Below are 25,875 nucleotides of genomic sequence, written 5' to 3' on the forward strand. Positions count from 1 at the left end.
TGTCGGACACGCAAGGATGGGGAGAATAAAGTGCTGGATCCTGAGCTGGCTAGGACTGGGGGCAGTCAGGGCACCCAGACTCTTGTCTTGGGCTCAGGAAGGGGTAAGGAAGGGGGCAGAGGTGGGGGCTTTCTCACTGGGCGTGCTTCTCAGGGGATACTGCAGGAGGAATTGTCCCCTCCCAGCGTCAGAGGTGAACTGGAGGCAGACACGGGCTGTGTGGAGTCAGGAGGCCTTCAGACCCAGTCCAGCAGGAATCTTGGGTCCCCTGCTGGGTGTCAGGGGACCTGGCCCTGCTCCCCTGCTCTAAGTTGGCCCAGGTGTGAGGTTAATACCCCTGGGCTGGATGGACTGGGAGGCCAGGGGCCTGGTTGCCAGGGCCACATCTCCAGAGACCAGGAAACCCACCCCCAGAGTCCATTCACCATGGACCCCGTGAAACCTGGGGCACCCCGACAGTGGCTGAGCAGCACCCTGGCCAGCCTTAGCCCACCCCTCCTGAGGTCCAGTCCCCTTGGCCACCTGTCTTCCAAGGCCTCCCTCGCCTTGCAGTGCAGGGACCAGGGACAGAATGAATTTGAGCTGTACCTCGAAGGCCTGAGCAGCTCAGCCACAGATGTCTCATTCATAGATACATGCAGTCACGCCAGGCGGCTAGTGACCCGCAAGCACAGCACACGGTCATGCCAAGCCCCTACGTGACCACACAGAGCCCACGGTTGTGAACATAGCCAGCCACACGCCTGCGCAATCAGGGCCCCTGCCCAGGTGCGGTCCTTACAATCAACAACTTCGGCTTCACGCAGTGAGAAGAGCACCGGCCTCTCCGGAGCCTTTTCCCGCTCACCACCCATGACCCACAAGCAATCCAGGGCTCCCAAAGTGACCTTACAAAGTCCTTACTGTGAGGCCAAAGCAGTGCTGGCAAGAACAGACCCTGCTGCCTCCTCCAGGTACTCCACGAAGCAGAAACCAAGGGGCAGGGCAGCCCCTGCCCACATATGTCTGCAAGTCCCGGGAGGGGAGTGGGGAGATGGCGGGCTGGGCCTAGCATCCCAGTGCCTGTCTGTTGACAGATGCCACCCAAAGCCGCACCTGCCACCTCCCTCCCCTCCTCGGCTGTGGCCGGGCCTCTGAAATAATTAGCAATTCTGCTCGACAAAACGCTGGCCCGATGGGATAATAAACTCCAACATCTGTCAGAAGAGCGAGCTCCTATGGAATTGCCAAGAGAAACATTTTTCTCCTCATTCAATTCACATTTAAATCGAAAACAACCCCTCCAACTTTGCGCCAGGCTGGCGGCATGGGGCTCCAGGAGCCCACAAGCTGTTCCGAGCCTGCAAAAAGGCTCGGACGAGTGGCGATCACTCACTCAAATTAACAAATCATTTTATTTAGAAATGAAGAGAATTTATAAGTGACGGATGGCTTGGGAGCCCTGAGGAGGAAGGGAAGCCAGCCATCAGCCCTGCTGCTGTGCCGGGGGTCAGCCCCATGTCACCCCCCCTACTGCTCCCCCCCGCCCCCGCCCAGGCAGAAAGTCCCCCGGAGAGATTCGGTCATGGGAGCCAGCACTCCCCATCTTCACAACCACCCAGTGTGGTAGGCAAGCCAGGAGCTACGCTGCCATTCTGTGGTGGGAACTGAGGCTCAATGAAATGCCCAAGGTCCCCAGTTGCCCCTGCCAGCCGGAGAAGGACACAGACCCCACTCTGAGGGCACTTAGCCCAAAGCAGCCTCCTGGGCCTGCAATTCCACCTCTGGGCTGCAGGAGCTGTTGCACAGGGAGCACTGAGTCCTGTGTGAGTCCAGGGTTGGTTCTGGCTATGGACAATCTTTGCTTTATCCAATACAACTACACTCTTGAAAAGGAGCCATGGAGACTTGAGTTCCGGGCCTAGGGCCTCCGATTCACTGTTTACACCATGAAGGATATAGACTTGGACTGCCAAGGGCCTTTCCAGCTATGAGGGCCTCTGAGGACCTGGTACCAAGTACTGATAAATGAAGAAAAAAAACAAAGGCTGACAAATAAGCCCCAGTTCTGGCCAGACCCCTCCTTGGGGGTCCCACAATGCCCATATGTCTTCCATCATACTCCTCCGATGCCTTTGTATCCCCATCAGTGCCTGCGTGCCCTCATCAAGGACTTCACTGCTCTGTCCTATAATTTCCCAGCAGACTGTTCTTTCTCTGAGGCAGGGACAATGCTGTTTTTTTCCATCCCAGTGGCCCTAGTACCCAGCTCTTGGTAATTATTTGGTGAATAAACAAAAGAATGAATGAATGTCTAGCTGCACAGTCACTCATAGGCATGAGACAGGGGCTCGATAATGCCTGGTTATCATGACACTCTCTCACCTCCATGCTTTTGCACCTGATGCTCCCTCTGCCTGGAATGCCGTTCTCCTCCTCCTCTACCTGGACAATTGTTTCCTGCCTCTTAATGCCCGGCTCAGTTGCACTCTGTGCTGGGCCTCTTCCTGCTTAGCCTCTCACAGCCATGGTTACCGTAGGGCAGGCGCCAGTCTGGTTTACAAGGCTGGCCATCCTGGGCCAGGTTCTCTTGAGGTCACAGTGGGGTCTGATTCCTCCTGTGTGCCCCCTGGGGCCAGAACTGGGTCTGTGGGGGCTGAGGGCAACGGCTTACCTCTGAGAGCTTCTCAGATTGAGCAGCTTGACAGGAGCTGCTGAAACAAACCCAGAAATACCCCTGGAGGGTAGAGGGGAGTGGGGAGGGGTAAGAAGACAGGAGGCAGGGCCAGAGGGACAGATAGGAGAGGAGAGAGTCCCGGGAAGGCGGTGGGGGACAAAGTGTTGTGGCTGGTGATAGAGGCCTGGCTGAGACCTTTATTTCTCCTGTAGGCCGGCCACCTCTGTGCGTGAGGCCCAGAGGGAAAAAGTTTCTTCTCCTCAAGATGTTACGACCGTGAGCTCAGAGGCTCCATTGTGGGGAGACCCTGGATACACCTGCTGATTTGGCATTCCTCACCGTGGGCCTCAGGGAGCCCCTTTCGAGGGGAGAGCAGACAAGAATGGGGGTGCACTGCAAACCCCAACCCTCTGTCCTGGACCCCACGGGTGCTGCAGGGGAGTATGGGGGAGACACTGCACAAGCAGTGGGACCGTGTCAGACTTAGACGGGATCTTGGGAGACCTGGGTCCAAGGAGTAGCTGGTGAGTCTAGGGCAAGTCCCTCTTCCCTTCCGTGCCTCAATTTCCCCATCTGTAAAATAAGATATTCATCCTGGGCCTGCCTGCCTGTTGGTGCAGTGGTGCGGGGACTGGAGAGAGAAATGAGATGGCTGTGACGGGGCTGCGTACCAGGAGTGACAAGGGCTTTCTAGGCAGGAATGTGTATGTGCGTGTGTGTCTACCCGGTACACACAGATAGATACCACATGTGGGCAAGCGTGGGCCAAGACACACACTAGTACATGTATTACCTGCACGAGTGTGTGCACGTCCAACTGTAGGCACTCACGTGAGGGCCTGGGCCTTGAGTGAGTTCCTGTGGTTGTAGATGGGGAGATGGGACACGGGCACATGGTTTTATACACACACACACGTTTGTGGGTGCATGAAGCACACCCACACAAGCGCCTACAAGTGAGATGGGCCATGTTGGTGCAGTAGAAACCTTGAGGTGGTAGAGCTCTCCACTCCCTTCCTACCCCAGCTCTTCCGACTCTTCCAGCACACACCACACACGTATCTTATACCCCCATGCACACAGGCTCTGCCCCAGAGAGCCCCGGCATCACCCCACCAGCCATACACATGGGCGTGCATATCCATCCAGTACCATCCCTGATGTGCACACAGGGCATGTTCCAGCCAGACACAACCCTCCATGAGCAGACACATATTCCACTTGCCATTTGGCCTTGGGTGGGTCCCCTCATCATTGCTGTGAACTCCAAAGGGCACTTGGAGTTCTCTTTTGCTGACGCCAGCAGTTTCTCAGGGTGGCCTGGGGCTGGGCAACCCAGGAAGATGCAGCACTGCCTGCTGTGCCCACCCTGCTCATTTTACCACCTGCACAGAGGCCCTGCTGGGCACATGCTGGTGTCTGCAGAGCTTGGGGGATGCTCCTGCCCACTCAGGCTCCCAGCAGGGGCACGGGAGATTCCATTGATGCTCAGGAAGCTGTGTCCCTGGTGGGGAGATGGGGCTCCACCCTGAGCCAGGAGGAAGGGCTGTCTCCTCCTTCTCACTGCCTTCACTCACGCTCATGCTCCAGGTTTGCATTTGTGGAGGGGGGCGGGGGTGCTGACACATGCCCCTGGCCTCCCTGCTGTGATTGTCCTCTGCCACCCCTCTGCCACCCCATTACACATCCTCACATTACTTGTCTATCCTCTGCCTTCCATCTGGACCACAAGGTCCCAGAAGGCAGGACCAGGTTTGCCCCTGTCACTGTGAATTCCCAGCAGCCAGCACAGGGCCTGGCATACAGTAGACACAGGTGTGCACTTGGGGAATGAATGCATGAGTGGAGCCTGGCATGACAGGTTCAGGGAGCACTGAGATGTGCTGCGATGGGAGGAAAAGCCCTCCATCCCTATCTGTATCAGCTTTGGAATTGAATGGGTCCTGTGGAGAAGCGAGGCAGGAGGAGACGGCAGTGAGAGGCAGGACCATACTTTTGCTCCTATTAGCCGGAAGAGGCTATACCGCCCCTCTCCTCCCCCACCCGTGGGGGATGCACAGGCTCCTCCCCTAAGGTCACCCCTACTCTGCCATCCCAGAGCCACAGAGCATCTGTAGGGGAAGTGGGCACTGCCTGGGGGCTGGGTCAGGCCACAACGCAGGCACTGGCACACAGCAGGTGCTCAACATATGCTGTAAAATGAGTAATACCCCTGTCTTACTCAAGAGGCTGCCAGGGCTTCCAGTGCCTGGGGTCTAAATCCCTGTGCCTGGGGTTCGAGGCCTCCCACTGCCATTTCTACTTTCCTGGCCCTGCACTGCCCCCACCTCCAACCAGTCCCTGCCCAGAGCCCCTTCCTGCCTTTGCTTGTGTTGTATCCCCATCTGGCCCGACCACCCCTCCTCCCAGCCAATTCCCCAAATCCTGCCGTGGCCCCACCCACCTCTGTGGGGATGTCTCCCTGAGTGTTCCCAGGGTCGGTTGGCGTGGCCTCCAGGTCTGTGAAGCAGGACACATGCAGGGAGTGTCAGGAGGGTGCTGAGGGCAGCCCAGGAGGCGAGTGTCTGAGCCCCTCAATGCCCTCATCGCAGCCCCTTCTCTGGGGCATCCTGATGACCCCATGAAGGCCAGTGGTGTCCCCTGCCACTGATGCAGGCTGGAGTGGGAGAACGAGGTGAGGGGGTGTGGGGTGGGCCCCATGGAGGCGCAGGCCCTTCTAGCGATGTCCCTGCTCCTCCCCTGGGCTCGGGCCTGGCTGGAGTCCCTTGGCCTTTGGGGGCTAGGTGGGAGCCTGGCCTCTGGAGGTGGGAGAGGTACAACCTGCTGTGGCAGCATCTCAGGATGGGACGTGGGGGTGTGCCTGGATGAGGCAGTGAGTTTATGGGAGGCTTTCTGGGCTGGGCCTGGAAGCCCTAAGATGGAGGCCCTCACCTGCAAACAAGTTGGGAGGTGACAGGAACATGAGGAGTTGGGGATTCAGTGTCTCCTGGGCAAGGGAGGACTTACAGACAAGGAGGTCTAAAAGTTCTCTAGAGGTGGAGCCAAGGAAAGGGTTCAGCAAGAGGGATAATGATCTGACACAAGGAAGAACTTCCAGACATTTAGAGGGCTCCAACTCTGAAATGGGAACCTGAGGACATGGTGGCATCTCCCTCCAGAATCAGGGCTAGGCTAATGGGCTGATGCCTGGGGCACGGGGGACAGGCCAGCCCGCCTCCAGCCCCATAATTAGAGAAGCTATTCTGGTTCCCTGACATCAGGGATCTGTGTCCTCAGCATCCCTCGGACCCTGATCTTGTGAATCAGGACCTAAACTTGTACCCCTGAACTGAACTGGGAATTTGACATATGAAGCATCTGTGACCCAGTTGGTGACCCTGAGGCCCATGACACAACCCAGGGCTGCACCTCACCTGATGAGTAACCCTGTGGGACACTTCCCCAACCTGCGACCAACGGAGCTCACAGCACTCTCACAGGAAAACAGGGGTGCCTTCTACTTACTGCAATTGGGCATGTGCTGTCGTAGTCTTGAGTGATTCTGTGGGATATGGTAGGAGTGCACAAAGGGCCCTTGGGAGCTGGTGCCATTCCTCAAATCTGGCTGTGGCACCCAGGGTTGGACCCCTCAGAAATGCCTCCCTTGGCAGAGCTGGGAAGCCAGGGAGGGTGACACAGGGCAGGGGGCAGCCAGTAGCCTCCTCTGGGCCAGGCCTTGGTTCTCCTGGGTCCCCCATGGAGACCCAGGAAGGCCTGACCTCCACTGCTTGCCCTCTGCCCCCTTCCCCCATCTCTCCTTCTAAGAGGAAAATCACAGGGAAGCAAACCTTGGGGGGAGAAAGGAGAATGTTTTTAATTAAAAGTTTAAGAGAATTCACAACCCGAGGGAGTCAAAGCAAGAGAAGGCAGGGAGACAGTGGGGGTCGGGCACAAGGGAAAGTAGGCCACATCAACTGAGGGCTCTGAGCCCAATCCTTCCAGCTGCCCAGAGTCCACCGCTGCAGCGGGTTCTGAGCCACTGAGAGCTCTCAGTGCAGATGAGGCCTCGGAAACCTCTGGTTTTCCATCTGGGAATGGGTGGGGGAGGTGGGGGCAGCGGGCTCAGCAGAGATGGCTCCCTCTGTGCTGCTCCCTCTGCTCGGCCCCACCTCTGGGGCCAGGGAGGGAGGATGTTCTGCTCCCAGGGGTGAGGCTGAGGCCTGGTACCCGCCCCGGTACCTCCCTGGCTGGAGCTGTCATGCTGGATCAGGGACAAGGCCTGGGCCACATGTGACCAACTGGGGGGGCTCCACATGTACCCTGCCCACAGTCCACTGTTCCAACAGCCCCCATCTCACAGCTGGACCAGATCCTGGCTGGGATGGGTGAGTGGGAGTGTGTGGGGGCTTGGGGTAACCCACCCTCTGTGTGACCTTGTCTAACGGGGGACAGTGGGCAGACAGGTAATAATGAAAGATCACTGGGGTTCGTATTAACCAAGTGTTTGCTGCACACCTGGGGCTCAGTCCGTTCACGTATGGCCACATGTGCAGAGCAGAGGCCATGTGGCATCCTGCCTCGTCCCTGCCTACTCACCTCCAGCCTGCCTGCCATATACATGTCCACCATGGGCAAAGCCGCTTAGTAGCTCATTAGTCTGAGCCCAGCTTGGGCCTCAGCAGTCCCTGGGTGTGAGCAGGAGTGCACAGGTGCCCTCAGGGCAGGGCTTGGTCAGGCCTGCATCATCCTTTCCTCCTGACACTGGAAGGGCTCTGACACTCCCAGGCTCTGCCCACTGACCTCCATCTGCTCACCAGGCTCTGGGTCTGGGATGTGTGTTGAGGGGGCCTTGTGCATGTATCGGTGCATGTGAGGGGCCCTGTGTGCAGGGAGGGGGCAGGGCCAGAGCTGACCCATGAGGTGGCCCCATGCTTAGACATCTTCCCCGTCCCTGTCCACTCCTACCATTTACTGGGAGAAGGAAAAAGCAAGGGGAAAATATGACAGATGGAATATTTTGCAAAATGAGCTAATTACACAGCAGTCACCCAGGGAGATGAGATTAGCAGAAGAATATTTGATAAAAGGAGGCCTAGGTATACACATGGGTGGTGGGGAAAGGCCCGTGTCATCATTGGGAGATTGTGGAGCTCTCTCTATCTCACACACACACACACACGCCCACACTCATGTGCTCCTCCACTACTACCCTCTCCCCAACAAGCTTGTATCTTTGGGTTGGGGCTTGCACCTGTGGTGGGGGTCCTGCAGGTGAACATTGGAGACTCAGAGGGTCTCAGCCCTGCTCCCCTACCCCAACCTAATCCAGCAGCCATAATGGACTCTGCGTGTTCTTCCATCCCCACCCCCAGGGCCCCTTCACGCTGTTCCCTTTCTCAGAATGCTCTTCCCCGCCCTCTGAGAGGCAAATTTCTCCATCCCCACAGCCTCAGCCTCAGTGCCACTTCTCTGTGCTTCCAGGTAACTGGGATGTTTTTCCATGAAATCCCAAAGTGAGGTCAAGGGATGGGGATCTTCCCTGTGGCCCAAGCCCCCTCCCTGTAACAGCGATAACCCCATGGCACGCCCATGTTTATGAGCTGGCCAAGTCTCACCTCAGACGATCCTCTCAGCAATCCCGCCGGGTGGACTCTTATCACCCCATTTTATAGATAAGGAAATTGAGACTCAGAGAAGGGAAATCACCAGCAAAGGCCGTGCAGCTGATGCATCAGTGCTGCAGCTGAGACCTCACTCAGCTCTTCTGCCTCTTGATCCAGCTGCATGGTTCATGCCTCAGAGACCTCTGTCTCCTGGGTGAGTCACCCTCAAAGGCTCATTTCTGGAAAACCTACTGATGAAGTGGGTGGGGGTCTCATTCAGAAGTAAGGTTTAAAGGTTCAGCTCTGCCATGTGGCCAACTGACCAGGCCCCCAGGTGGTGGGACAGCCTTGGTTGAAGGGTGGGAACCCGAGTTCTCCCCAGGCTCAGGGCAAGTCGCTCCCCCTCTCTGACCTCTGTTCCCCTGTCTGTCTCTGACAGGCACCCCTCAGTACCAGCCACCAGCCAAAGGCTGCTCATCTCTGCCCTCCCCAGAACTGTGGCTCCCCCACCTTCCCACGCCTGCACAGTTCACACATGGATGTCAGCTTGCCTGGCTCAGGCCCCCTGAGTCCTCTCCTGGAGTTCTGATCCCCTGCCTGGACCCTGTCTCACTGCCTGTCCATCCATCTGTCCGTCTGCCAGACTGTTCAGGCCTCCTCTCCTCTGACACTTCTGGATCTGATGACTGGGAACCCAGGGAGGAGAGGGCTGGCGCTGGGACTGGGGAGGTCAAAGGGATTCTCCATAGGGGGTGGAGAAGCCCCAAACAGCCTTCAATGGCTTGAAGGCTGACTCTGCCAGGAAGTCCTCCTGAGCTGTGCCAAGGGGAGACTGTGCTGGCCCGTCCTAAGTACCGTTCCCTGCCTGGGACTGCCTTTGCTGCTTCCAAACACCTGCCCAGCCCAGGCCTGGCAGTCCTGGGGGTGAATGGGTAGGGCATGGGAGCTGCCCACTCACCTACCCACCCCAACTGGCCAGGAAGGGGCTGGAGCCTAGGCACCCGGGCAGCTGGTGGATGGGGCCTCGTAACCTCGGCTATCTTGATAACTAGGCTCCAGCTGGTGTTGACACAGCAAACATGCTGCAACTCCCATTTGCCGAGGCACAGAGTGGGCAAACACAGGACGGCTGGAACAAAGGGCCTGGCAACCGTGACCAGCCTCTCAAACGAGGGCCCCAAGGCCTGTGCCAGGAGGCAGGAAGCATCGAGCAGCCTGGACAGTGTGGCCCACAGAGGTAGGAGCTGGGGACGGGCCCTTGATGAGGCGTTCAGAGAGGGGAGGACTGGCACGAGGTCCTACAGCCGAGGCTCGGCCCACACACGGGGTGGAGCTGAAGGAGCACAGGTCAGTCTTGTCCGTTGGGGCCTATCCCACATCATGCCCCCATGAGCGTCCCTTGCTCAGTTGGTGTCACCAAGGCCTGGGCATAAACTCTGAGGCTATGTTTGTTGTTCTACTGTACAGGCAGGAAAACCGAGGCTCAGAGAATGTGAGTTGCCAAGGGCTCGGTGCCACTCAAGTGTAGCGTGGGGGCCACAGCACCGCAGAGGGTGAGGCCCCTAATTCTTGGCCACCGCTTGGTCACATGTATTATGTGCCATGTTGCACCTTTCTGAGGGGGACTCTTGGCCAGAGGTCCTTTTGGGGGTAGTATAAGGTCAGGACTGTGCAGGTTGTGGTCACTAGGTGAGGTCTCAGCTAGACTCCAAAGAACGACACCTGCACTGGGCACAGCCCATTCCTACCTCTGCCTCAAGGCCCGCCTCACGGTGCATCTGTGCACATGCTCTGCAGAGCCAGGCCAGCAGCGAGGCCCTCTGCCAGCACATGCATGCAGACGCCCAAACATGCCAACACGCACACACTCTCTCTACCTCTGGCCTTTGTACTTTGCTGTGCTTTCTGCCTTGGACCCTCTTCCTTACTCTCCTCTGCCTGGCTGAGTCTCCAGTAACCCTCCCCTCCCCCCAAAGTCCCCTAGGTCTGGTCAATATCCACGGGCTCACCACCCCGGCTCCACACATTGTGGCATGGGTCACATCACTGTCACCTTGAGCAAACTGTATTCCTCAAGGGAGGCGCCCTGAAGGTACACTGTCCTTGTACCTAGTAACCTAGAATGGCACTTGTACACAGCAGGTGCTCGGCACTCAGTAAACAGAGGCTGAAGGAAGCAAAGGACACCTGAGGCACTGGTATTCCATGACGTGATGAGCCAAGGTCGACCTCAGGGGCCCCTGCCCAGGGTCACCATGGTGCTGGGGGCTGGTCCAGCCTTCAGGTGTGGGCTTAGAGAAGACAGCTGAGGGATCCATGAGGGGCCTGAGGGCCTTCTCAGCACCCCAGAGCCCCCCACCCTGGGGCTGGGTCCAAGGCACTGTGCTCTCCCCACCAGCACCCCCATGACTCACTTCTTCTGCCACAGCAGAGGCACTGCTCGCTGCGTATTTTAAGCCACAGAAAACGGGCTGAGAGAGGTGACTAGCTGCTCCCAGGACTGCCTGTATAGCGAAGGGGCCATGCTTGCAGATATACAGCGACCACCTCAGAACTCAGGCGATGAGCCCTGGCCCGTGCCTTTGTCACCTCCCCATCCTCTCTCCCCGCCAGTGGAAACAGTTACACACAGGCTGCACCTTCCTGGCTCCCTTCCCAGCCCACAACCCTTATCTCAGCAGATTCAGCCTGAGTCACTTCTGCTCCCTCTCACTGTTAGGCCAGGGCTTAGTGCCTTCCTTCTTCCCTTTCTCCAGCTTTGGAAATCCTGGGCATCCCCCACCCCAACCTTCCAAGGCTCAGCTCAAATGCCACCTCCTCCAGGCTGTCTTCTTAGACTTGCCCCTCCCATGTCAGCTGTTCTGCACACTGACCTCGTAGCTTGTTGTCTGTCTCCTCAAAGTCTAAGGTCCTGGAGGGCCACTAGCTCACTCTGCCTTAGATGCACACTACCTCCCCCAGTCCTTGTACACAAGGATTTCAGAACAAAGGGCCAGACACTATTAAAACTCAATTAAATTTCTCACTTCTCTGATCCTGAATTAGACTGGCTTGTCCCTGTGGCACCTGCAGGCCCTTTACTCTGCTTCCTAGCATCTGCCTCCCATTGCCAGCTAGGACTCCCAGGGAGGTGGGCAGAAGCAGGAGAGGATCCTCCCTCAGTGCAGGCCTCTGGGGAGTGGAGTCCAGTGAATCACCCTTGGTCCCAGGGCTCATTTTCTCAATTTGGCCAAACCCATCCCCCACGTCCTAGATTCCCCCTCTTGTGGTGGGCAGGGTGTAGGGGTATTAAAAAGGGAACTCACGGCAGTGATTCCCAGCCTGCATCTGTAGCCCTCTCCATCCCAGCCACCCTCACCAGCTGTTCCCCAGGGTCCTCCAGTCGAGGTCCTGCCCTTAGGCCCTTGCTTGTGCTCTGCCCTCTGCCTGGAAGACCCTCACCTTTTCCCTTCCCAACCCTGGGCTTCTTCCTCTTTGCCCCAGCCAGCATGGTTCTGCTTTCTCCCAATCCCTGGGAGCTCTGGGAGGGGTAGGCACACAGGCTCAGGAGCCAGGGGAGCAGGGGGAATCGTGACCTTGTCTCGGCCAGGCAGTGGCTGGGCTGCCATTGTCTCTGAGCCTCTGTTTCCTCATCTGTAAAATAGGAATTCTGCCCCACAGTGAGTGGAGAAAGGCACCACGCCTAGGGTCAGGCTGAGAGCAGAGGAGAAGGTTTGCTTAATGACTGAGTGAGCAAGTGAATGACAGGGAGACTAACTGCTGCTCCCAGGGGATGCAACTGGCATCATGAGCAGGGCCATCGGGCACGAGAGGCTCAGACACACCCCCTTGGGGTGAGACTTGGGCCTGAGGTGTCTCAGCCACGCAATCCCACAGGTGGTGGGCGCTGTCGGTCAGGGTAAGCAAGATGCCTGATGTGGCTGCAGTCAGCCTTTCCCCCTGACCTTCAGCCACGGGGGAGAACTGAACAGCAGGGTGGGTGGGTGTAAGGCTGATCCACCAGGCTCTGTGGCCCTCAGGGACATCGCACCCCAGGCCCCTAGACCCTTCGTTCGGCTAGTGGATGTGAGGAACGACCACAGCTCTTCTGACCCCTCCTGAGGCCCCTGCACCTTGGAGGAGGAGCCAAGAGAGGGGCCTGCTCCACAGGGGCAATCCCGGGACCAGGGAAGTCCAGCCCCAAACCCACAGCTCAGCCCTTCTTGACCCCCACTAGCTTGGGCAGGTGGGCAAAGAGGAGGGAATGACTTATCTTCCCTGAGGATCCTCGGCCACTCCCTAGCCATGCCCCTCCTGCATTGTCTTCCTCTTTGTTCCAGGGAGGCCAGCTCCCTGTCCTGCCAGCTCAGCCTGGGGGACTTTGAGGGGTCTCTGGGTTCTCAGCCACCTGGCAGGGATGCAGGAAGGGGAGGCCGTCCCACATGCACGTCCACCAGTCACTGGGAGTAGCATCTTTACTCAAAGCTCATGATGAGCCCCAGGACCCTGGGGTGTATGGCGAGTGGACCCAGGCAGGCCAGCTCTTCCAAGGGGCTCCCTCTGACCCCAATTCCTGAGTGGTCGCTCTCAGGCAGGGGTGCCCAAGGGCTCCCACACAATCAGCACTCACTGGATGCCCATTCACTAATTCAACGCTCCCCCATCCCTGGGGGCCCCAGCTGGCTCCTCTGGGTGGCAGTGGCACCTTGCCAGGATGCGGAGATGCTGTTTGGGTGAGGGGAGAATAATCAGCCGTAAACGCTGCAATCAGGGAGAAAAGGCTGCTCAGGCCCTCAGCGCCCACGCGTGCACCTAATTGGCTCCACGTGTCTGCAGCTCCTTTCAAGAGCAGGAAAGTGGAAGGGTCAAGATCTCTTAATGTTCGTAATGGAGAGGGGGCAGAAGCCACCGCCAGTCCCACATAAACACCTTTTAATTGCCCAGAGAAGGGTGGGTGGAGGCAGCCAATGCTACAGAATTCCCTGCCTGTCTGTCCACCATTAGTGTGCTGTTTAGAGCTTCCCTGGTCTGGAGTCAGACCCCAGAGGCTGACCTCCAGCCAGAGCCTGGAGCCACAGCCCTGGCATCTGTTCTACAGATGTTCATGAGGCTCCTACTCTGGGCCAGGCCTTGGCAGCAGGTGATACCTCTGGCCATGTCTTCCCAGGGCCAATCTACTTGTCCAACCCCCATCAACGAATGCATCTGTGGACTCAGCTTTTAACTTGCCTCCAGCTGCCCCAAATGCCGAACGTTTCCCCCAAATCCTTGATGCCTCCTCCAGGCAGCCCCAAGCTTGCTATTACCCCCTTGAACTGAAGGGATCTTCCTCCTGCTGGGCCTGCTCTATTCTGTCTGTACCTCTCTGTGGTCCCCAATGTCCCCCTGCTTATGGGGCTTCTATTTAATATGGCTGCATCTCTCTGTCCCATTAGACCTGTGGTTCTCAACCAAAGGGCACTGTGCCCCCAGGGGACATCTGGCAACATTTGGAGACATTTTTGGTTCTTATAACTGGGAGAGTGGTGTACTACTGGCATCTAGCAGGTAGAGGGCAAGGATGCTGCTTAACATCCTACGATGCATGGGGCAGCCCCCCACAACAAAGAATTATCCTGCTTAAAATGTCAATAGTTCCAACACTGAGAAATCCTGCATTAGGCGAAGCCTGAGAAAGGAAGCAGTGAGTAAGTGGGAGCTAGGCAGAACGTTCTCCCTCCTGACGGGGGTGGGGTGGGGGGCTCTGTCCCACAGCCCTGGCCCCTTGGCTCTCCCCGTCGCTCATTCTTCCTGCTCCTCTGAACACCCAGCCCAGAGCCCAGTTCCTGAATGGACCCAGCTACTGCCAACAATGCATCAGTTTAATTGGGTTAAGTGGCCATTAGCGGCAAAAGCAGGGTGGCTGTGTGCAGAAGGGTTTTTAATTTTACTCTTTAAATGATGCTTGCTCCCCAGAGAGGCCACTGATGGTGGGAACGCTGCCCACTGGAGCCCCCAGAACCAGAGCCACAGACGTACCTCCCCCTGTCCCATCCATCTGGGCAACATGGGGGTGGGCTGAGAGGGCTGCTCAGTGTCTTGTCTCCACTGCCCAAGGAAGATGCTGCAGGGGCAAAAGGACTTGCCCAAGGTCACTAGGTCATCCCAGAGCAACCCCCTGCCAGAGGGGACCCATCTTCTCTTCCTTTGGCCCTGTCCCCCTGTGGATAGCAAGTGCCATGTGGCCACTAGAGGTAGCACAGAGGAGGGCAGTGTCGAGGGGCAGTTTCTGGGGTTTGGAGCCCAAGTGCCTGGATCTATAGTCTGGTTTTGCTGTGAGACCTGGGGCCAGTGGTGTAACCTCGCTGGGGCTGTTTCCTCAAATGTAAAATGGGGATGAGAGTTGTGTTGTAGGGAGGATTTGCAGAGTTCTGAAGTGTTCTGGCTCATCTTAGGCTGCACACTTGGTAGGCACTCAGAAAGAGGCCAGTAATCGTGGGAAGGAATTATTTCTGCCATTTTAGGGGAAACATCCTGAGCTCTGAATCTACACTTAATCGTCTGTGAAGCACTGAAAAATACTGAAGCCCAGCCCCACCCCTACAGAATCTGCTATACTTGGTCTGGGGTGGGGCCTGGGCATCACAATTTAAAAGCCCTGCAGGTGACTCCAATGTGCCAACAGGGTTAAAAACACTGCATGGACGTAGAGAACGGACTTGAGGACACAGTGGGGGGAAGGGGAAGCTGGGACAAAGTGAAAGAGTAGCATTGACATATATACGCTACCAAATGTAAAATGGACGGCTAATGGGAAGCTGCTGCATAGCACAGGGAGATGAGCTCGATGCTTTGTGACGACCTAGAGGGGTGAGGCTCAAGAGGGAGGGGATATGGGGATATATGTATACATATAGCTGATTCACAACATTGTAAAGCAATTATACTCCAATAAAGATATATAAAAAACAAAACAAAACAAAAACACTGCATGAAGGCAAAGGTGCAAAAGCATGGCATCTGGAAGGGTCTTGGCCCCCGGGACAGTGAGAAGTAGCTGAGGTGGAGCATGAGGAACATGGGCATGGTGGGGAGGGCAGAGATCAGGGGCCAAGGTCTCTAGGTCCTGGACCTCAGGCAGGACTCTTCACTGCCTCTGGCTTATTTGAGGTTGGAGGTGAAAGGCTATCCCTGAGTTCAGGCTTCTAGCTGCCACACTGATGTCCCTTAAGAACCTGCTCTGGCCTGGCTGCTCTGGCCCTGGGCTTCCCATTCTCCAGGAACCAAGCCCATTGAGCCACACTGCTCTTGGCCTTGTCCCTGACAGCAGGCTGGAATGCCCCACACTGGGGTCACTCCTCACCTCCTCCTCCTATGGGCTCTCCCCTGAGCCACACAGCAGGGGTGCCAGGAATGGTGCTGAAGGTGGCACAACCTTCAGAGACACTGTTTTCACTGTGGCCTTTATAAATGATGACTCCTGGAGCTGTGAAACCAGAAGTACTGGGCAGGGACAGTCTCCTGTCCCCATTTCACAGAGGGAGAAACTAAGGCCTGGGACAGGATGTGACTGAGAGCTCCATGAAGATAGGAACAGGGCCTGTCCTTTCCCACTGCATCTCCAGCACCAGCCTGGCACACAGTAGGCCTTTAGTGAATATTGAAGAATGGATGGAGGAAGGAATACAACCAAGAGATGACTTTTCTGAGAAAGGGGCTCTGAGAGAGGCCCCTGCTAGGAGGACAGGAGAGTCCTGATTTGGGTCCAGCTCTGCCTCCAATGTGCTATAAGAACTTAGGAACCTCCTGGGACTTCCCTGGTGGCACAGTGGTTAAGAATCCGCCTGCTGGGCTTCCCCGGTGGCGCAGTGGTTGAGAATCTGCCTGCCAATGCAGGGGACACGGGTTCGAGCCCTGGTCTGGGAAGATCCCACATGCCGTGGAGCGACTAGGCCCGTGAGCCACAATTGCTGAGCCTGCGCGTCTGGAGCTTGTGCTTTGCAACAAGAGAGGCCACGACAGTGAGAGGCCCGTGCATCGCGATGAAGAGTGGCCCCCACTTGCCGCAACTAGAGAAAGCCCTCGCACAGAAACGAAGACCCAACACAACCATAAAATAAATAAATAAATTAAAAAAAAAAAAAAAAAAAGAATCCTCCTGCCTATGCAGGGGACATGGGTTCGGGCCCTGGTCCGGGAAGATCCAACATGCTGCAGAGCAACTAAGCCCGTGAGCCGCAACTACTGAGCCTGTGCTCTAGAGCCCATGAGCCACAACCACTGAACCCGCGTGCCACAACTACTGAAGCCCACGTGCCTAGAGCCCGTGGTCCGCAACAAGAGAAGCCATGCAATGAGAAGCCCACGCACCACAAACAAGAGTAGCCCCCGCTCGCCGCAACTAGAGAAAGCCCGCGCGCAGCAACGAAGACCCAACGCAGCCAAAAATAAATAAATAAATAATCAAAAAAAAGAAAAAAGAACTTAGGCACCTCCCTACCCCTCCTGGGACTCAAGACCCTAACAGAGCAGGCCTGGCTCAGAGGACCCATCTGCCTGGATAGCAGAAGTTCCTAGAAGGTTCCTTCCATGTCTCCTAAGCTGAGACCCCAGCAGGTTTCCTGGACTTGGAGATGATGGTTGCCTGTGTTGCAAAGTCCCTGACCTGGCCTGCTCTGCCTGATTCTTGGCCTGGAAAAACACTCTGTGTAGCTTGGAGAAACTTGTTACAAACATCTGATTGTCCCTGATAAGATGAGATAATGAACTTCCGGCCTGCGCTGCTCAGTTCCCTCCTTGCAAGCCCCACATTAAAATTCCAGACCAGAGCAAGGGGATTTAAGTTGGATTACTGGATGGGGTCCAGGGAGAGAGGGACACTGGAGTGTGGAGGGGTCCAGACCCCCAATATCCCTCCCTCCATATGTACTCAGGCTGCAAACAAATGTGGGAAAGGAGAAAAGAGCCAGAACTTGATTAAAAGCAAATTTAAAACGTAATTAAGACCAAAGCTCAGCTTGAACAATTAGGACCAAGGCAGGAAAAGGACAGTCCTCTCCTTCGCCTGGGGATATGGACAGGAGCATCTTTTGGGCCTGGAGCTGGGGGCGCTGCAGTAGGCAAAGTTCACTGGCCAGGAGACTGCTGGGCTCCATGCACACCTCCGGACTAATGTGGGCAGTCAAGGGCCTGGCTTAGGGTCAGAGTGACATGGGTTAAAATCCTGGCTCTGCCATATCCTGGCCTAATGCATGGCATGTCCGAGTCTCAGTGTCTCTCTCAGGGGGCTGCTGTAAGAATGACGCGTGACAGACTCAGCACACGCTGAGTACCTAATCAGTGAGTGCCTTTTCCTATCATTCCTCCCTTGAGAACCAACTGTGTACCAGGCCACGGGTGCCTGGGTTGCAGACTCAGTGGGAAGGAGGCAGACATCTGCACTGCCTCACCGGGCAGAGTCTGCCATGTGGGGTATAGGGAGAGAGTTCGGGTCGAAACCCCGGGCTTTGGGTTCCCCCACCCCCAAGCTGTTCAACGAGGAGTGGGGAAAGGAGCTTGGGGAACGACTCCAGCCCTGTGATGCTCAGAGGGGACGGGCAGGGGCTGGGCCCTGGGCTCCACATGGAGAGGGCAGGTTGGGCATCTGTCATTGCCACCACTCAGCACCCCCTGGCAAGGCAACTCGTCCTGAAGCTGGGGTGGGAGGCAGGCCTAAAGGCATGAAGGGTGCCCCTTCCCAAATCTATCAGATGGTTTCGACACAAGTTCAGGGCTGGTGGCCTGGGCTGGGGGGCGCAGCAAAGCAAGGACGTAGTGGGCAAACAGGGGGTCTGGAATGAAGCAGGGAGAGAGAGACTAAGAGACAGAGAACTAGAGAAAGGAGGGGAGAGTGTCCAGGTGGTGCCCAGTTCTAGGAAAGGCAAGGAGGTGGGACATGGCGTGCTGGCTGCGTGAGGCAAGCAGATGGTTCCTACAACCAGGGGGACACTTTTGGACCCCCACAGGGCCGGCCGGCCCAGCTGAAGGCTTGGCTTTGCCTCCTCCCCATGACAGTTCACTCCTCCAACTGTCCCCACCTGTGACTAGGAGATCCCCAAGGTCAGGCTGGGCCCAGCTCTGGGTCCTCCGGCTCCACACTGGGTGGGAGGCCCTCAGGGCCCACCTCCTCTGGTCCCAGGAGGCCAGCCTTTCCCTAGTCCATGATCCCAGGTCACACAGGGGCAGGCAGGGGATCTCAGGGGGACAGTAGGGCCCAGTTCCTGGAGAAGGGGGTCACAGTTCCCTCCCTGGGCCTGGATGTGGTGGGGGTTTGGCTGCTCTGACTTGACCCTGCCAGGCCTCTGGCCCGAGCCTGGGCATGACATGTGAGGCCCTGCTCGTTAAAAAAAAAAAAAAAGCTTTACTGAGATACCATAATATTCACCCACATAAAGTATACAATTCAGTGGTTTTTTTAGTGTATTCACAGTTGTGCAACCATCACCACAATCTAATTTTAGAATATTTTCTTCACCCCCAAAAGAAATCCTGTACCCGTTAGCAGACACTCCCTATCCCCTCCCTTCCAGCCCTAGGCAACTACTAATGTACTTTCCATTTCTATGGATTTGCCTATTGTGGACATTTCACAGAAATGGGATCACACAATAGGTGGTCTTTTGTGACGAGCTTCTTTCCCTTAGTGTAATGTTTTCACGTTCATCCATGTTGTCGTGTGTATCAGTACTTCATTCCTTTTAATTGGACTCATCTCTTTGACAAAGGCTTGGGCAACAGCAGTTATGCCTCTGATCTGGCGGAAGCTTGAACCCCCCTCCCTTCTTTACTGCACAACCTGCCCAGGGCACCTTGCATCTCGAGAAGCCCCTTCCCACCTGCTCTCCCTGGGGTGGGTTGAGTACCGGGGTTTGTGGGCTTCATAGACCTGGTCAGCGTGGACCAGCAGGTCCTGTAATCTCACAGGACCATGGTGCCTTGGAGCTCACAGGCACACTCAGTATAGATGGGCAGACTAAGGCCCAGAGGGAGGCGGAGAAATCGTGGGCAGAATTGGAGCTCCAGCTCCCAGCATCACGTGGCCTTAGCCTTCTCTGCAAGGCATTCAGGGCCCTCCACACTCCCTCCGCCTCAGCCTGCAGCCCACCTTCCCAACAGAAGGGAGAGGTGGGGCCTGCCATCATACCCACACAGGGCCCCCGAGGCCCCAGGTCACCACTCACGCAGCCTACTCCAGATGAAACTATCCCGCTCCTACCACAGCTGCCCACGGTCCCCGCGGCACCTTCTGCCAGTGATGGCCCAGCCTGAATTCAGAGGGCCAGGAGGGCTGTGTGCTCATGGTGGGTGGGGACGTTGCCCTCACAGTGCAGGCCACTCTGCCTGGTCTTCTCTCAACCTAAACAACCGCACCTACCTTCAGGGCCTGCACCTTCCTGTCCAGCAGGCTCTCGATGTCCCCCGCCACCTTCTCCACCAACTTCTGAGGCTCATTCTCCTGCACCTCAAACAGATTCCTGTTGTCTTTGTAGATCTGGAAAGAAGCAGAAGCCTGGGGTGAGGCCAGGGTGGTCCCACATCCCCATGTCATGGTGCCCGTATACCCTCTCTGCATAGCTCACCACAGAACAGTCCTCACCCCCACCTCAACCCTGGCTTTGGCCACTGAGAGAGAACAGGGAGGTCTGGGGTTAGGCCCAGTGCTCTGATAGACTTGGAAGAAGTGCCAGGCCATGAGCTCCACAACTTGCATTGGTTGTGTGTGTTTGGTGGGACAAGGTTGTCGCCACCTTCTCTGGGACTCAGGTTTCCTCCTCCAGGGGCCGTAAGCAGCACCTCCCTGACCAGCTCAGGGTGGCTAAGAGCAGCAGAGTGGGGAGGATGGGCTGGATGGGAGGCAGGGTGTTGAGGGGAGATGGAGCCAATAGACACACATTGTATACCACATACCAACAAGAAGATGCTCTCACACCCACGTGTGTACATAAACCCACACACTCACACATGCATCACACACACAGCCACCTCTCCACACAGGCTCGGGAATCCGTACCCCCTTTCGCTGGTGCTCCCTCAGGGCATTTTCAGAAACTACTGCGGGAGCTCTGGGTGCCCCTAGGGGCTCCTCTGTCATTCTGGGCACAGAATATGGGGGCAGGGACCAGGGAGAAAGAGGCATATGGGGGGAATGAATCTGCCCTCTCCCTCTTCCTTGGGGGGGGTGGGGTCGGCCTGTGTGCACATGCACTTGGGCGTGTAAATCTGACAGTCTGCATCTGCATGTGTGAATGTGTGTGTTATGGCTCGACGCACATCCATCTGTGTGCACGAGCCTGAGTGTTGGGGTGGGTGGGGTTAGGGCCACTAGATAAAGCCTGGGGGCTGTATGCGAATTGTAGAAGCAGGTTTCTGTGGGCATCTTTGTTCATGGCTGGGGTCTTGGGTGTGTGCACGTGCATGTGTGTGTGCATATGTGTGTGTTTGCATTGCACACCCCTGCATGTGCCTCTGAGCCTGAATGAGTCCATGTGTCCATCCAGGTTACCCCAGGAAGTCCGTGCTGCAAGCTGGCTCCTTCACCAGAGGTCACAGGCTGGTCGGCACAACTGAGCTGCTGCCACCACTTTGCCATCAGGCTGTGCAGAAGTGGAGGGATGTGGAGAGACACAAAGAGGAGGTGATGAGGAGGAGATAAGGAGGTGGGAGAGGCCGCTGATGAGAGACAGACAGGCAGGGGAGATAAGGTCAGTAGAGTGACAGCCAGATGAGGGGAGATAAAGGCCTCTGGCATCTGATAGGGGGAGGAGGTGGGGGACCGGGTGCTTCCAGAGCCCTTGCTCTGCTGCCCACCCAGCGCCTGGCAGTCCAAGGGTTAAAGCACCACTCAAAGCTGGCTCAGGCAATCTCCTCCTCCCACCGCCCCCCATCCCTCCCGGCTTCTCTTTTCTTTTTGTCCTTCTCTTGGAACAAAATAATTTGTGGTGAAGTCGCTCCTTCCCACAGAGAAGCAGCGATTACAGGGCGAGTTGCAGGCCTGGCTACACGGCCAGGGAGGATGGAGGCCCCAAGTGGGCACCAGGCCAAGCTGTTCCCTGGGCCCCCCAGGGCCTGCCTCCGGACAGAGGCCCCCGGATGGAAGACAACAATGGAGGCTGAGGCCAAGGAGGGGTCAGACCCTGGGGATCACTGAGAAATGCAGGGAGCCTGGTGCCTGGTGCCCACTGTTGGGGAAACCGAGGCTCAGAAATAGGAAAGGATAGGTCAAGGCCACACGACTGTGAGTGGAAAAACCAGTCACCCATCCTCCCTGACACCTTCTTCGCAGGTTTCAAGACATTAAAAATACACCCTTTCCCAATCTTGGACCATTGCCCCTGGGTGTGTTGAGGCCTCCTCTCAGCCACACTGGCTGAAACCTCGGCTGAGCACACCGCGGCCCACTGGCGTCAGCAGGGGGCGCAGCCACCTGGCTTCTCAGGGCAGGGGATAAAGTTCCCATAACTGACTCCCCTGTCAAGGTCATTCCCAGGTGCCCCAATCAGGGCTGTCCATAGTGGCGGCAGCCCTAGTATTGGAGGCTGGACCATGCAGCCTCCTGACAACTCTCCTTAGGGAACCTGGGGGCCCTCCCCTCTGCGTCCAGGATGCCCGTTGCAACCTGGCATGGTGACTGAACCAGGGCTCAGGGGCCGCAGAGGGAGTGGGTTTCCAGGTGGCAGGGTCACACCCGAGGACCCTGACAGTTGATGCAAGGGCTTGGAAGCAGGGACCCTGCTTAGAAATACCCCATCTCTGAACCTCAGTGTCCGATCTATTAAATGAGAGAATGGCAGTCCTCCCCTCACAGGCGGACCAAGGACCAAAAGATTCATGCCATGAGGAGCCTATACTTTTGTCACTGCTGCTATTGTTTAGGATCACCAGAATTCTGCAGAAGGAATCACAGTCTCCTCCCTGCCTCCACTCTCTCCTGGCTAGATCTGCACACTTAGGATCCAAAGTCATCAGCTCCCATTCCTGGGCAGGCAGCCTTGGTCTCCCTGGGTCTGCCCCCCTCCAGCCCCACCCAGGGCCTCCTTGGACAGCACCCCCTCCATCAGCTATCCTGTCTTTGTCCCCAGCACCTTGGCCTCGGCCCTGGTGGTGATAACAGGGGAGCCTAGACACAGGGACACCATGGATAGTGTACAGCCATGGCCAGCTCCCTTCCATCTCTCCCCAGGCACCAGGCCTGTGTGCAGTGGACCCTCAGCCAATGCATATGCCCAATTCCATGTTCAGAAGCAGAGCTCTGGAGCCAGCGTGACCTAGGTCTGACTCCACCACTTCTGCCTGCAGGTGTGCTGTCCCTTGGAGCCTGGGGCTGCATCTGCCATGCTTTCTTCCTGGGTCTACCCAAAGAGCCACCAAGACATCCTTCTGCTGGGCCCTGTTGCCAGCATTCAAGGCCTCTCCAGCTCACGGACCTGGCACTTGCATGCAGGCCTCTGCGTCCCTAGCCCATGCTGATTCCCACTGCTGCACTTTTGCTTACGCTGTGCCTACTTCCCCTCCGCCTTTCCCCACTTATCTAAATCCTCCCTAGAGTGAGGGTAGGGAAATGGGCTAGAAGGAGTTTCTGGTGAGATGAGGGCAGAATTCCAGAACTGCAGAGGCTGGTTGAGCTACTAGCCAAGCCTGTCCCCCAATCCCAAATGAGCCCTTGAGATGCAACAGCCCTTGATCCTTCCATGCCAGGTACCTCACCCCGCTCAACATTCCCCCGGACCTGCTCCAGTTGTCCCTGTCCCCTGGGGTGGGGCCCTGAGCTGAACCCCGTGTCCCAGAGACCCAAATGACACAGCCCAGCTGATGGTCCCACCCTGGGGGATAGGTCATCTCTCCACTGATGTGGTCCGGGGAGGCGCTTTCCACCTGCAGGTCCAGGAGGAAGCCCAGGAGAGCCCAGGGCAGCTCCAGGGCATAGCCAGGGCTGGCTCCCCTCAACCACAGCCTCTAGCCTTGGTCCCTGGGGTCAGCTCGGAAGCAACAGGAAGACCAGGGTGCACCGGGGGCAGGGCCTCAACAACCACAGCAGGACTGCATGCCCACTGGTGTTCTCGGCCCAGAGAGGCAATTGGAAAAACCCAACGGCCCCCACAGCAGCGCAGCCTTCGTGGCCCCCGGCTCTGCACATGCAGCCGGACCAAAGAGAGAGACGGGGGCCAGCAGGTCTACAGGTTGTGACAGCTCCATGCCAGCCATGAGAGAGGAGATGGGGAATGGTAGTGGCACAGGGCAGCAGACTAGGGGACAGGCTGGCTGGAGCCAGGTGGACACGTGGGGGAGGGCAGGAGACACAGCGACAGAGGGGCTGAGGAACAGGGAGAGCGGCGGCAGCTGAGGCCCTGAGGGATAATTCAGGAGGCTGTTTGCAGCTCCTCTTCCCAGGAGTTCCTGGCTCCCCCATCCTGTACCGTATACCTATGGCCAGTGCTCGCCCGGGCATCCTCCTCCCCTTGAAGGCACCCCCTACCAGTTATCAAGACCTGTCCTTCCATGTCTCTCATCTCCCTCCCACCCACCCACTTCCTGCAACGCCCCCCTCCCCCGACCCCCCACATTGTTGGCCCCGACCCCAACCCTCTCTCAGCTCTAGTAATTCTTTTGTTAGGCAGCATGTCTGGCCAACCTGCCTTTTGGCCTCGGAATTTCCAGGGCCTGTGGGGGCCAAGGCCTCATCAGGGGCCCCAGGCCCTCTGCCTAGCCTCCTGCTTCCATAGGTGTCCCTACATAAGGGGGAGGTGAGCATGGAGGACACTTGGAGGAACAGTTACCTTGCACAGGAAGCTTGGATGCTTGCAGGGGCAGATGGAGCCAGCCTCATCCTCACCAGCTCCAAACAGTCCTGACTGGGAGGGGAATAAGGTCTGAGGCACCTGAACATAGAGACAGCCACCACAGGAGACAAGAGGCCCCAGAACCAGTGACCTGGACAGGCCCCCATCAGACTGTTGAGGCATTTTGTTAAGTCCCAGAAGGTCAGCAGCAGTGGGGCCTGGACCTAAGCCAGCACCTAACCTGCCCAGGGAGAGGAGGAAGGTGGGAGAAATGGATACGGAAAGGAGGGCAAGGACGGCAAGGGAGAGGAGGGGAAAGGAGGGAAGAGGGACTGTGGAGGTGGCAGATACAGCCCTGTTTGCCAAGTGATGGCTCTAGCCACCCAAGGGCGGGTGCCTCACAAACTTGACCTCGCTGATGTACAACCCCTGAGGAAGGACCATTCTGATCACGCCCGTTTAGCAGATGGGACACTGAAGGCCAGAGAGGATATGTTACATGGCAGAGCTCAGATAAGAACAGTCTGTCTTATCCAAAGTGTTTGCTTTAGGTCACACTCTGTGCAGTTCTGTTCCCTGCATTTATCCCCAAACTTGAAGGTGAGGCACAGGGTATTAGCTGGGAATTTGGGGGGCCTGAAAGGGGCCTGGGGGACCCAGAGTGATGCTGAAAGCCTGAGGCCCATGGAAGGCAGGAGGGCCATTCTGGAGGGGAAGAGGGGGAGGACCAGCAGAACCAGCCTGATCAACTAACCAACCACCCAACCCTGGGAGTAAAAACAGGCATGCGTGCGAGGCTCCTCTCTGCAGCGAAGGTGAACGGGCCCTAATCTCTGGAAAATTAAATCAGAAGGAAAATGGAACGAGAAAGATTTGATGCAGGCTGGGCCCTGCTGCTGCCTGTCTCCTCAAAGGCCCAAACTCAGCTGGGGGTTCATCTGGGTGCCTCAGCATCCTGCCCCCTTCCCCTGCCCAGGGTGCTGAGCAGGGCACAGGAAGGGTGGGGGGAGCCGAACCCCATGATATGACCTTCCTGGGGGATTTTCTCTTCTCCAACCCCCTTTAGCCATGTCTCAGTGTCTGGTCCCTGGTATTGAAAGGAGCAGCTGGTAGGAGTTTTAACTGCCCAGCCCTCATGTCAACAGGTCTCTAGAGATGGTGGGCTGGCCTCCCTAGGCCGGCCTGCATGGGCAAGCACTGGAGTGGCCACAGGCTCTGGGGTTGGAGACAAGGGCCAGCTGCTATAAGGGTTACACTTGTGCCAGTGATCAGGGGAGCCTTAGGTTGGAGGATAGGGGGCTCATGGTGGCCCAGAGATCCTGAGCTGGGCCAAGAGGGTGGTGGAGGGATGGAGGGACTGGTAGTGACAAGCTCAGGAGCCCCAGTCAGTCAGGGCAATGCTGGCCCCTGCCCTCCCGCCAGGCTGCTGCCCGTGTCTCCTGCCTTCGTGGGGAAAATCAAGGGTATTGACATAGCTGCTAATAATCACCCTTGAAGACCATAGGGTGGATGGAATAGCCAGGTACCTGCAGACCCTCCCACTGAGAGCACTCAGGTCAGATCCAGGACAGGCTGCACATCCTGGACGCTCCCCACACCCAACCAACCTGAGCCCCACAGCCCAGTTCCCTTGGGGCCGCTCACAGCAGGTACACGAAAACCCTGACCCAGCTGCTCTAGGGACACACCAGGCCCTGGACTGTGTGTGTGGCAGAAAGTTCCCTGGGGCAGGGGTTGTGGCCCTTCTCTGGCCCACCTGGTGTGAGGCTTACAGTAGGACAAGGGCAAGGGGCCCCCAGAGCCCTCAGAGCACACAGTCGGCGTACAGGCAGTGGGTTATGGGGCCACCCGGCTGCACGCTTCA

The 25,875-nt window shown here is 57.1% G+C and overlaps 1 protein-coding gene across 5 annotated transcripts in view; it reads right to left on the reverse strand.

Moving 5' to 3' along the window:
* Positions 1-25,875, reverse strand: part of CACNA2D2 (calcium voltage-gated channel auxiliary subunit alpha2delta 2) — a 137,961-nt gene that overhangs the window by 50,485 nt on the left and 61,601 nt on the right. For all 5 annotated transcript variants that reach the window (XM_059937648.1, XM_059937646.1, XM_059937647.1 and 2 more), the window contains exon 3: positions 19,610-19,726. In XM_059937648.1, the coding sequence (XP_059793631.1) occupies positions 19,610-19,726 (117 nt within the window). The remainder of the gene's footprint in view (positions 1-19,609; positions 19,727-25,875) is intronic.

Source organism: Balaenoptera ricei, chromosome 11 (genome assembly GCF_028023285.1).
Source record: "Balaenoptera ricei isolate mBalRic1 chromosome 11, mBalRic1.hap2, whole genome shotgun sequence".
NCBI classification, from domain to species: domain Eukaryota; kingdom Metazoa; phylum Chordata; class Mammalia; order Artiodactyla; family Balaenopteridae; genus Balaenoptera; species Balaenoptera ricei.